Source organism: Mya arenaria, chromosome 6 (assembly GCF_026914265.1).
Source record: "Mya arenaria isolate MELC-2E11 chromosome 6, ASM2691426v1".
Classification (NCBI taxonomy): domain Eukaryota; kingdom Metazoa; phylum Mollusca; class Bivalvia; order Myida; family Myidae; genus Mya; species Mya arenaria.
Window position 1 is genome coordinate 69,830,165 of NC_069127.1, and position 13,698 is coordinate 69,843,862.

At 32.0% G+C, this 13,698-nt stretch overlaps 1 protein-coding gene and 1 long non-coding RNA gene across 2 annotated transcripts in view; both read right to left on the reverse strand.

The window, feature by feature from the left end:
• The window catches only part of LOC128236908 (tyrosine-protein phosphatase 10D-like), a 30,171-nt gene extending 25,994 nt beyond the window's left edge, over window positions 1-4,177 (reverse strand). Inside the window, exons 1-4 of the mRNA XM_052952040.1 lie at window positions 3,901-4,177; window positions 1,763-1,965; window positions 668-839; window positions 65-373 (exon numbers count right to left, since the gene is read on the reverse strand). Coding sequence (XP_052808000.1) covers window positions 65-373; window positions 668-839; window positions 1,763-1,965; window positions 3,901-4,072 — 856 coding nt within the window. The 5' untranslated portion in view covers window positions 4,073-4,177. The remainder of the gene's footprint in view (window positions 1-64; window positions 374-667; window positions 840-1,762; window positions 1,966-3,900) is intronic.
• Window positions 4,178-6,157: 1,980 nt separating this feature from the next.
• LOC128237347 (uncharacterized) lies at window positions 6,158-7,407 on the reverse strand. Its single transcript, XR_008261581.1, has 3 exons — window positions 7,271-7,407; window positions 6,405-6,656; window positions 6,158-6,304 (listed from the first exon to the last, which is right to left on the reverse strand). It is a non-coding gene; the product is annotated as an uncharacterized LOC128237347 (long non-coding RNA).
• Between the last annotated feature and the right edge of the window lie 6,291 nt (window positions 7,408-13,698).

Below are 13,698 nucleotides of genomic sequence, written 5' to 3' on the forward strand. Positions count from 1 at the left end.
ATTTCATTTCCAGAATGACCTAAGCATATTCAACTAAAATAGCAAATGTTATATCTTTACATACTTGTCTCCTTTGTCCTAACTGATATTAAATCAGACGGTTTTCCTGTGGCAATTGCATTAGTTGCTTCTACTGTTAGATTGTATTGCCAATATGCATGCAGCCCGTTCTGAGTGAACTTTGTTACCGGATCTAATTCGACACCATAACTATGCCTTTGCAGAGGGCCGAAACCTCCGCAAACTTGTTCATAGTAAGCAACCTTAATAGTGTAATTAAGCACAATGCCATTGCGTTCTATGGGAGGACTCCATTGAAGAGTGAGCGAGTCGTTGGTCATGCTTGCATTGAGTTCCACTGGCTGACCGGGAACTTTAAGTAAGTACAAAAGAAAATGTTTTATTAACTAAACATCACATTGTTATGTATTTAACTTTTCTTATTCAATATATATATCGAGTTTTCGTCAATTTTAAAACAATAGAGGCTAACATACGACAATTTATAGATGAATATGTCATATAATATAATAACAGAAAGAACAACATAATTATGTGTCTGTAATATATACAAAATATTTTTATCTTAATTTATATATCTACACATAATTGGTTATTTTTTATATTCAATTATTGCAGGACAATTATGATCATAGTATAGCTGTACCGTCTTCACGTGTCTCAAACATAATTGTCGAAACACTTCCTGGTTTAGTCGTGTAAACAACAACATTCGCTGTGTAATCTCGGAATGGGTGAAGCTGTTGGATATTCCAAGACAAAGTCGCGTCTGTTTTAGAGAACATTTCAGAATGTGATTTGTTACACGTGTCTGGAACCTGAAAAGTATATTGGAGAACTATACTTTTTATTTTATTTTTAATAGTCATGTTTTCGTGTTCAGTCATATTAGACCTGATAGATTGAAACCACCAGACATATTATCGGTAAATGTTTAGTTGTAGGACAATTAAACCACGAGAAACACAAATGAGATAATTTGATCAGACCTGTTATTTCAGGTATACGGTATTTGTTGTGATGATTTTCTGTGAAAACAAACATTTCGTCACCAGGGAATAACAAAAGTTTTGATATCACGTCAAAATGCGTTATTGTATGACACTATATCTAAATATAGGGTCAAATCACTGGAGCACTGCGAGTTTTAGTTAATATGTTATGATAGCGTACATAATCTAGCTTCGTATTTGTTGGTAGTTTTTCGATTAAATCTTATTTCATTTTTCATCAGACGTTTACATTGTCTTCATATTATTTATTTCCCTAAGCTAAAAGTTGTATCATTTTGCAATTGTATCTTTTGGTTAAAATTTGCGTTGTTCTTTCGGGGGCCATCAAATATGTATCGGGTGTGTGTCCCTAATACATAAACAGACACAAGGTTACAACAACCTTATTATTATCAATTATTTCTGTTTATCACATTAACGTTGAATAACTTTGGTATGGCAAACTATATTTTTTGCTAAAAGCAAATATGTTTTCTATAACATACTTGAATATACCGGCAGGATAGTTAGTTTTTATTATTTTATCATCCTTGTTTTGTTGTTATTTGCGCTGAATGTGCAGTTCAATTTTGAAATACATATTGATTTTCAAGTGTTTATTTGAAAGGACTTTATATTTTACCAAATGCATACCAATAGTTCAATCAACACACTGTATATATATAGTAAGTATACTTTTTTTGCATTCTATGTAGTATGTCAAAATATCATTAACATGCACAACTTACCAAATTTGAAGCATTTGGCGGAGATCCGTCACAGTCCTTACACTTGTACGTAATCAATTGTTCACATGTCTCTGTTTCATTGTTAAGGACCCAAATATCATATCTTCGAAGAATACCATTTCTTTTATTGGGCTCTTGCAACTCAATTGTGCTTGTTCTTGATGTCAAATCGGTGTTTTCTATCGACTCTGGGATTCCCGGAGCTAAAATTAATTAAGTCTATTTATTTTATATGTCTAGGCTGAATAAGGCAATGTATATACATTGTATACCTAAGCAACCATGTCGCTTATATGTCGTAAAATTAATGTTTTCCACATCAACTTTTAGCTGCTAGGCTTGTCCTTGTAGTTAACATTATATAACAATTAACAAGCAAAATTTAATCTATTTATCTCTTCTTAAGAATCAACATTTACAGCTGGTCTCCCAGACATAATTAACAGTTCTTTTTTTCAGAACGTCGATTTTGAAAATCATACATTACAATTGAAACTACAAGGATAGGCCCAGTGGCTAAAATTGTAACGAGGCCGCTTTTAAAAAGCACACATTTCAAGGACAAACGAAGGCCTAAGCATTGTATATTGGTTGAAGTAAAATATGATGATTGCGGTCACACCATATTGGTCAAAACTAAAAACAGGGAATATATCTTAACAGCTAGTGTTATGTTTTATTTTATTGTAAATTATTCATTTTAAACGCCGTCCAGTCAATATATCTAATTTTCGAGGGCCATTCAATAAACATGTAGACTTTCTTATGTAACAAATTATGATTATGACGTTGTCTCTAACTTTCTGGTGAAAATATAAACAAAGGTTTTATCTTAAGTAACCTAGATATAACACATTTACTAAATGGTGTGAAAAACATTTACCAAATGTTGTTTTGATGATTGTTTTAACAATGAAATGCTAAGACAGAGGGCACATTTTAAATAGTGTTGTAAACGATTCGTGATTTAACATGTATGCATATGTATGCTGCTTCCAAACTTAATTCATTTATGCATTAAGGCAAAAAGAAAAAAGAAAAAAAAAACAAATCTGATACAAACTGTCTGAGAATCAAGATTTTATTACCGAAATGAGTGACAGAAAAGAATGACGTCGGAATAGGGACGGACCAAATATGTTTTGTATTTTCATAAAAAAACCCTCGTTTCTGCAAAGTGTTTTGTTCAAAGGTGTATTAAAAACATGCACGAGTAGAAATGCCACACATTATTCGTTAAATGTTTAACTTTGAACCCGCTTTTTTATATTTCAAAAAACACAACCCCAAGCTTAAATTGAAAAACATAAATTAACGACGTTATCGCAGATAATAAACATGCTGTGCAAACATGCTAAGACGCATTAAAAGGAACTGTACTATTGGTTTATTTTGTGTAGTTATATGTTTAAGACATCAAACGTCATTTTTTCAATTAAAAGTAACATAACATAACTATATTTATTAAAGCTGTTTTTGCACATGTGAAACGTGATTTGACGTCACTGGGTTGCGACAGAATAAAGCATTTTACGTCACAATTTCAGACAATTATTGACAAGGAAATACTATTTTAGACGCATACACATGACGTTTATGATATGTACCATTATATGAATCGTTGTATTTAAATTGCACACGGAATTATATGTGTCAATGTTTGGCAATTAACAAGTAAGAGTATTGAAAGGATGATTAAAATAACCGAAAAACGGAATAATTCCAATCAAGTAACACATACGGGTTGTATGGACGGTTAAATATTTTGATTTAATTGATAAATGTTTATTAAGTGAGCGTTGTTATTATTTCCCATTTTCTTCTTCTTAAAGTTTAACTCAAAACGTGTGAATTAATTAACTTATTAACCAAATTGGTGAATAGGAGAAATATGATTATGCATTTTCTTACGGCATCTATCCCCGGAAGATATATTACAATTGCCAAATTTAAAATATTTCGAAAACAATGAGTAATGAATTCAATTTGTAAATATATTTAACCGAATATTTACTGAAACTGAGGTTACAATCTAGTATAAAGGTTTTTATTCTTACGAAATGAAGGTACAATTAAATAAAAAGAACAGCAACAATCTCATCAAATATCAGAAACATACCCATACAGTACACTCGTACCTTCTTCCAATGTGCTGTTTGAAATAACTTTGAAAACATCCATTGCTTGGAGAAAAGCGTTGTCATAGTTAATTATATATGCCGTAATCGTAAGATTGCAAAACGTTCCTGGATCAAGATTGGAAACAGTAGCTGATAACAACTTGACATTTTGAGTATGATCTTTTTTCATACTTGTGCCAATATTTGGGCTTTCACAATTCCATTGTAGTTCGTATCCGTCCGTATATGCTGGGGGTTTGTTCCAGACAACAGAGAGAGTTGAATAAGTTACCACACCCACGTCTATTTCGTCCGCCTTTACTGGATTAGGTTCTAAAATATTTAAAATACAAATAATAAATAAATTCAGTTATTGTCACGATGCCACTTTTCTGAACAGGTACCACGTATTAAGCAAATATGGGAACCAAAGAAAACCTATAAAACTTCTTTCACGCATTAGTGTAAACAGATGATAGTTAGATTATTTGTACAATTAAAATAAAATACACAGACAGTCTTACACGTTAAAGTTCCTGCATGCAGATGTGCATGTGTGTTGTTGTTTTTTAGCATGCCGACATACTTTAGTACCGAACAATCGAAAGCAGGTATCGTCATATCTTCTTTTAGACATGTCATGTTAAATTAATGCGCTTGTGTTTAAAATGGGACGTTTGTTTTATGCCGTTTAAAATAATGCGAATTAAAATACGTCTTTATTTAAATTCGTCAAAAGATTGCAACCTTAATGTAAATTTAGAGGAAAGCCAAAGAAAGTATTTGCGAGGAACCGAGGGAATAGGTTTTACAGATAATAACGCCAAAAAGCAAAATGTTAACTTAAAATTTACCTACAACCTGGAGTGAACAAATACCAATCCCAGATGAAAGCAATGTTCAAAATATCTAGTATAGTAAAGTATATATAGGTTTATCAGTAAACGGTTACTGTTTTGAAACTTGCTAAGCTATTGTATTAAAAATACAATTTTAACTATCAAATCTGAGATTATGACATACACCTAACGGTTACAGTTTGCGTATAATCAAAATATTGTTTTTGATTCGATTTGTATTGCCTGTGAAGAGAATTATAAAAAAGTAAAATCACACTTGTCGGGACTTTAAACTTTCAAACCTTACAGCGCTTTCATTAACATTATTACGTGTCATATTTTTCTTTATGTTAAATAAATATAGAATAATGTATTGTTTAAATATCTCAGGGTAATCATCTTGGTTTCTCCAAAATATAGAATTCCTTATTTTGTTTTGTTTTCGCTGTTATACTTCGTTCCTTTATCTGATGACGAATCATTTAAATATTTAGAAAGTGTGTTGCTTTTTTGGTGTGTGTTGGGGGGGGGGGTCTTGTTTAAGACTCAGTAAATATAAAAACATACCTACAAATACTCTCTTTACTTACTCGTATATGTCTCGATTTCTTTAAATCGTTCACTTTCAATATCATTCCAAACAGTATAAACTTTCAGGGAGTAATTTTGACCAGCTTGTAAGTTTGAAATATTAATGGTTGTAGGCTGGTTGACATCTATCTGATAGCAATTCGATGTATTCAATTTTATGCAGTACTTATCAATTTTTAGTTCTGTATTTCCAGTTACATTCAATTCAATCAAAGTTTCCTCTACATACTCCAAATGCACTCTTGGAGGTACAGGAGCTGAAATGACATGTCAGTTAAATGAAACAGAATAAGAAAATAGATATGGAACAATTATTGTATACGTAAGTATTGTACTTATTTATAAAAGACCGATTGGGAAGAGAACTTTAAATGGGAAATAATCACACGAACCGTTAACTGGGTAGAAATTAGTACAAGTGTCCTTTTTAAAAAGCAAAGAAGATGTGGGGCTCGAGTCCTTTAGGCGAATACCATACTCATAAGGCATCTCTCACATTCATGTGTTTTGTTGAAATCATAATAATCAAACTTAAATGAAATGTCACAATGAAGAGGTATTTTAGGAACTGATTTAGTGCATCATCATTTTTTCCACATATCATTGTTATTGGTAACATTGTTATATTTAAGATAAAGTTTACAATACTCTAGGCAATAATGTTTCAACAGTATGTATACGTTTACCTGTATTCATGTTATATACGACAGATGTAACGCTTGTTTCGTCGTTTGTTAATCCAGTTGTAGCGGTTACGCTGTAATTTGTAGCTGACGATAAGTTCTCAAAAGACAAAAGTTTCGTTACACTGTTGTTGCCATTAAAATATGTGTTGTTAACGACTTTGGTGAAACAGGTGGACTGTTCCAAATCCTCACAGATTTTAACACTCAGATTGTCGAACCTAGTATTTGGCACTGTGATGTTCGCCTTGAAGCTTTTCTCTTTTACATATTCGATCGGGAATTCAAGCAGCGAAGGCGTTGAAGGCACTAAAAGTTAGACATTCAGTATTATTTGTTCGAAGCCTTGCATATTTAAAAAGTTACACACGGTTATTCAACACTTATTGCTTTGGTTTTGAATACTTACAAGTGGTGACGGTTTCTGAATAGTTCTTCAAAGAAATAAAACCATCAACTTCAGAATATATTTCGAGATCGTATTGATGACCCGAAAGCAGGTTTTCAAACTTGTAAGAAAGGCTAGATCGTGGTACTTTGTTTGAAGTTTCTTCAATACCGATTATATTCCACCAGAGAAAATTTGTTTGCGTCTCGTTAAAACCCACAACGAAGCCATTTGATGATATACTGTTGACAATGAAATGCGGCAAGGCAGGCACTATCAAATACATGTAGGTAAACATTGATAAGAAGGTATAAAGCATGTCAAATAATAGTAGTATGAATTTCACATTTTACATTGTAATTTTACATGAAATAGGTAAAGCATAAAATGAAACTTAAACAGTTTATAAATAAATGATGAAACATGAAAATGAAATTTTGCTAAAAGTGCAATAATCTTAAGGAAACACAATACGAGTATAAGATTAACATAATCTACGCCATCAATATTATGAATAAGCTTGGCCGAAAATGATGTGTAGGGGCTACTTTTCTTGCCTTTTATAGAAATGGTTCGTATAATTTCAAAAAAAAACATCAGTATCCTCACATTTTACCATAAATATATGTCTTATTATTTGTAACTGAAGTTGATTGCGTATTAATTTCATGTTTTAATTTTAAGTTGTTTACATGGCCTATAGAAAACTTTGCCCCTGAGTATTTTGTCAATTAAAATAATCTATGTTCCGATGCTCAAAATAATAAATTATGCATTTGTACTCGTATAATATGGTATGTAAGAATTTGCAAATCTTAAAAAATGCAAAGGCATGCAAAATGGTCTTGATTTTCTTTTCAATTTACAGCGCTATTTTGATTATTTACCTGTGTACGAAGACAAATCCTGTGATTCAAAACTTGACAGTCCATTAAAAATTGAATAAAGATATAATGGGTAAAATGTCCCGGAATTTAGTATCTTTACTGTTACTTCCGTCGAAAAATTGGCGGTCCGTGGGAATGTGCAGTTATTTCCGATTTCCTCACAAGAAACAGTTGAAGGGCCACTGAGTATAAACAAGGCTTCATCTGAACTGTTAATGATCAAAGAATATTTATCAAAACGCTCTACTTCATTTTCTTTTATGTACAATGTTATCTCACTTTCAGTCACATTTGCTTTCACCAGAACGCCACTGTTTGGTCGCCGAGGCCCTGCAAATACAGGATGGTCAGCTTTAATATCATTCATGTATAATAAATGCATTTTCGTGTGAAATCTAACAACAATTATTTTAATACTTTACACGAGCTTTAAATTAGTCCGTGTTATTATTATTATTATTATTATTGTTATTATTATTATTATTATTATTATTATTATTATTATTATTATTATTATTATTTCAAGTTTTGAAGACTAACAAGGAGCATTATATATATTATAACAAATGAATGTACTTGTGTTGAAAGTTGTGTTGTACAAATCACTGGATTGCAGTGGAACATGCGTTTGGACCTGAACCAGATAAAACGTTGAAGAGGTGATATTTGTTGATATCTGCAGTTCTCTGACGTCAAAAGGCCGAGTATCTTCTGCTACCCATTCCCCAGTTTCACTGTTGATCACAACTACACTCCAATATGTGAATCTTTTGTTGCCATAATTTTCGAATGAAACGCTGAAGCTGTCATGGGTAATGTTGCCAAGAGGAACATAGATATCATGTGGCAATGCAGGAACTAAATAATAGGATAAAAGAAAAGCTTTCAACTTTGAAAATGTGATTATTGGAATATGTCGTTTATAAAAATGATTTTTACATTTTTTTAAATATTCAAACACGCAAGGTATTATCATAAACGGCTTGGACGATTACTTTAAGAATCTTCAATAATGTTTTGGAAAATGAATTTATCGAACGAAAATGGCAAAAAATACCTTTGATGTGATGAAGACTATACATAACTTTGATATCTTACGTTATCAATATTTTTTGTCAATCTTTTTTTTAATTATTTTTATTAATTGTATACTACGTAAAAACATACTCAATTATTGCTGTCGGGCGTCATTATTTCAGCAAATTGATGTTTAAAAAGAACAATTGAATTACCTGTATAGTTGACAAAGAACTGAGGTATATTGCTTTTAATATTACTCCCGTTAAAGTTAATTTGAGGAAATATCTGTATCGCATAAGAACTGCCTGAATAAAGTTTCGAAATGTTAAGAAAGGATTCGTTTGAAAGAATCGAACAAATTGAAGTTCCTTCACGTTCGGTTTTTGATAAACAATCTGTAGAAAACTTAATATCCGTTGTATTAATTTCAACACTATATGTTTTCAGTGGATCGGCAGATGTGTCATTGTTTTCAAATAAAAACGAGCTGGTATCAATTGAACGTAAACTCCAGTTTGCTTCACTTGTTGGTCCTGAAAAAATATTATATGTGAATATAAGGTTTGCATTTCGTTTTGTTTTGTGTAAACTGATAGTAAATTATATCTTGATTATGAGCAAAAAGTACACAACCCATCTAGTCCACATGGTCGATATTGTAAACAAATGAAAATTCGCGGTAACATGGTTTCAAATTTCATAGCAAAACATCTGGGTATAATTTAAGACCCGATGAAGCATATTAGGTTCATGTTGAACAAATGAATAAACGACCAGACGCATACAGCGATTTCTATAAATCAATATTAAAAGGTGAACAAACGCGATAACATTGTTACGATACTAATAAAAATTTCTAAAGAAAATAGTAAAATTATTCCTGCAATGACTAACATTTAACTAAGTACTTGTTAATACGCGCCATTTGAACCATGTGCGATATTGATTTGTTAGTTAAATTGCTAACAACAAAACTATTTTGGCAATAGAGGAGAAATCTGCTAACTTTCCTTTTTCTAATAATTATTTTGACAAAAGAAAATAATCTCAATATTGATAACATGCAACAATGTGTGGTCAGCTATACACACATTGCATGTGGTGATTTTAATTTTTACTGCGGTTGAAATGAAAAATACTTCGACATCTTGCAGGGGATTTCACTGATTGATTTGTAATTTTACAAATAAGATCATGTTAAATAATTAAATACTAAGTCCGTTAACAAATAGGCAACGTCTTGATATAACGTTACCTATTAAAAATAACCGAAATACATATTCAGGATTTAAAAATTCTTTATTATCGTAGCAGGTTGGTTGTAGTAAACAGCACGTAGGTGTCATGTCAATGAATACATACATAAATACGAATCCTTTCATTCTATGTTTATAATGATATTAACGATTGGATAAATACTACCCCCTTATTAAACATATGTTAACAAACATTCGGGCATTGATAAATTAATTGTCTAAATTTTGTTCCAAGCAAACTGTTAACCACATAAAGATTCTTATATAAACTTCATAGATTTACATTTTACTGTAAATATTTCACTGTATAATGATACTGCTATGTTTTTTTGACGTTATCAATTTCCTTATAATGGCGTCTATTTTTTATTTAAAGTGCAGTGTTTTCGAAGATTGTATCGTACACAACCTTTTTTTTTATAAAAAAAGTATAAAATGTATAAAACATTCATTCATTGTTCACATTCCGATTTTTTGGTATCATCTTAAAAATGATTTTAAAAAATCACGTCGTTATGATGATAAAATACATTAGTCTGCATTACTCTTTTTAATGTTGTTTGTAATGATCATTTCTCCTTAAACTCCCGTAAAATTTATAGACCCTTAACTCGCCCTTCCCTTTGTGGCAGAAAGATCGAAAGTAAACAGGCAACATACATATGATTATGGTAAAGTTAAGTCATCTTTAACCAAGGACCCGGACTCTGATAAAACAGTTATAATAGTTACAATACAAACTAATACTTTTCAAACAATAACGAGGGTATGCTTAAACCAAATTTAATCTCATTTAAAAGCTGTCTGAAGCAATGCTTGTATTTTTGTAGAAAATTTACTTTTATCAAATCCTTAACGATTTGGGGCGCTAATTGCCTTTAGCAGTATTTTATCATCCTCCAATTTTAAATGACAATCATTTAAAGTATTAATTTTGCTAATGTATAAGTGAACATGACTCAAAAACGCAATCTGTTCAAATACCTTTATGAAATGGTATTAACGTAGTGAAGGTATTTAATACAAAACTATATTGGAAAAATACAGTACACAGCAACAAGAGCGTGACAAATGCCCCCAAAAGGCCTCTTTGGACAGTTAGCCATTAGTATTTTGGACTTAATGGCCGGAAAGATTTGATTAGTAAACACAACCTACTCAGCATTCCCATGAAGTTTGGAAATATTGATCTGTAACATTTTAAAGAGGAAAGTATGTACATCGAAAAAAGGCACTGCAAAATAGATTTGATATCAACTGATATCTCTGGGCCTAAGCATTCTTCAGGTATAGGTCTATGGGCCTTTGTGTTCCTAAGGGGTTACTTAATTATTGATTTGAAACAGAATTAAAACTCGAGGTCACCAGGGAGGGCATTGTTCTTGATCTGCTGACCGCAACATTAATTTGGCTTATATCCTGGTCATCACCAAATAGCCTATTAAGTTCGATGTTTCTGTGCGTGTTCTTATTGACCGGAAGCGGATATTCAGCCGGATGTCAGTATGAAATTTACCTTTTACCCACGGACCTCAAATCAACAGGGTTCATCTGGTATCATATAAACTTGCCTTCCAAAGATTGTGGTCTCTTTGCCCAAGCGCTCTTCAGCTATTGATCGGAAACAGCCGGAACGGACGCCTGCATGTTTTGAGTGCTCCTGGTGTTTGGTTTTTGTTGTTTTGCTTCTTTAAAATTTACCACTAAAACCATTTCGGTTTTGAATAGAAAACACTACCATATAACCTTTTAACCCTAATAACCCTACTCTCTAAGCACCCCAAGTGGAAGGATCGACGGACGGACCGACATACGGTCCGATTACTATGCCTCCCTCTCGCCCCCTCCCCATCCAAACAAGTAGGTGAAACGCCATTTCTCATTTGATTATGCACACAAGCTGTTGTTTCGAATAAAGATTCTGCTCTACATTGTGTGATGTAACTGCACACACTTTCTGACTATGATAGGCATCAATGAGTGTGTGTTATTAAAATATCGATTACATGATAAGACACTGAAAACAACAAGAACAAAATGTCATAATTCTAAAGAGTCACGACAATAGTCATAGGTAATTAGTTCATTGTATATTGAATTTTGTTGCCAGCAATTTAATGAAATAATAATGACATTATCGTTATAATAAGTTCCATAAACGCTTTTAATAGTATAAGCAAAGAAATTATCTGGGACAATACAATTTTAAAACATTAAAATAAAAGCATACTGTTTAAGAATTGGATTGAATCGGATTTAATATTCGTAAACGATATTCGTTCAATTACTGGCACTATAGACACCAATCTGATTCTAAATAAACTTAAAATTAAAACTGGATAGCGGAAATAAATATAGTTAAAAAAGCCATTCCGATCCAATGAAAAAATACTGTGAAATCAAACGAATCAATACATACAAATGTAAATCCAAAACTTTTAATGTTTGGGAACAAACTAGTTAACGGAATGACAAATAACGAAACATATCAGCTCTTTGTCCGACAAAGTTTCGAAAAACCATATATCCATAGTAACTGGAATCAACGTGTACAAGAAAGTATTGAGTGGAAATCATGGTATTATATAGTTCCTCTATTGTTGACAACAAAGTTAAACAATTCAATATTGAATTATTAAATAATCTAGTGGCGACTAACTAAAATTCATTTACATGGAAATTGAGAGACAGTTCCCTGTGTATGTGTTGCAAGGAAGTTGAAGATTAACAACATTTTTTATCCATTGTTATTCATTATTTAATTTTTGGTCGACGATAAATGCCTTATTCATAAATGTGGTATACAGTAATTGTTTAATTACATCAAATATATTGTAATGGGATTTAAGACACACCAAAACGAATACAACTGTGTAAATATTGTTTTAAGTCAAATATGTTACTGTATTTATAAAACATATTTCATATGCGAGCGGATTTATTAAACGAGTTCATTTTAAAACGATAAAAACGAGGCTTTGCCATAAGTGCGTAACGTCATTAGTAATCACATGAGTGCATACATGTCATTTGGCTGGGGATTGAAGTTTGAAAAGACCGTTAGTCAGCGACAGTCGCTTTCAGTAGTGCGAATTCGCTTTGTAGCTGTTGGTTTACATCACGGATTCATGTCATTTTGGTTGATATGAACAATGAGTTTTACCTCCGTGAATTGGAGCACCAAAAATGTTTTAAAATCCAAAAAAATAATCGGGATTTCATGTGGAATCAGTGACTGTGTGAACTTGAGCATTCCTGGCGAACTGTGTGCATAGACTGAGCATTGTGCAGGTATTTTCACTGGAGTGCAGGATGTTGGATATTTCCTTGTGTTGATTTGGATTTATGTGGCTATGGTTGTTTAAAGATGCAATGTTCTTGTGTCCCGATATTTGCATAATCTGGTTCGCAGGAACATTGTTGACATTCAACAATTCAATTCCTGGACAAGATATTTTCTGGCGCTATGATCATGGGGACGTTTGTATGGATTAAGCCAAGCCTTCTTCACCATTCGTTTCTTCGTGGAGCTGAGTTTGTTGAGACCGATACGATTTATTTTGAAACATTGTTTCTGATGTTTATTTACGTTTTTGACAGCGCGTATGAATACATATTTTGTGATGCGGCTACCTAATTTGCATAGTTATTACACTAGTTACATACGAAAAATATTGCATGGGGTTATATCACTCCTGCGCCGTAAGTTATGTTATAATTATTTATAGTACGATTTGACTCCTCTGGAAATGTCATTTATCGATTTCTGATTGACTTTATAAAAAACCTTAAGTGCATTCAATAGATACTTCGAGTATATCTTTTTAAATCTTTGTCTATGTATTTCTCTAATACCTTTGACACTGTTGCTTTTATGATCTAATAAACGAACTGTTATACTTTAGCAGTTCAAAAAAGAAAATAAGTTCCATAAACGCTTTCGAACAATCGCAATAATTCCTATTGCCGTGGAAACAAATGCGGTTAAAAATAAACATGAAAAACAACAATTAGTACATCTGTTTACATTTTCTTTTCTTTAAAAAAAATAACGTTTAAAACTGATTAAGACGTCAATCATCTTTAAAAAGAAATAATCTGGAATACACTTTCAAGTTAGTTTGATTAATGGAAAAAATAATTTCAACCTTG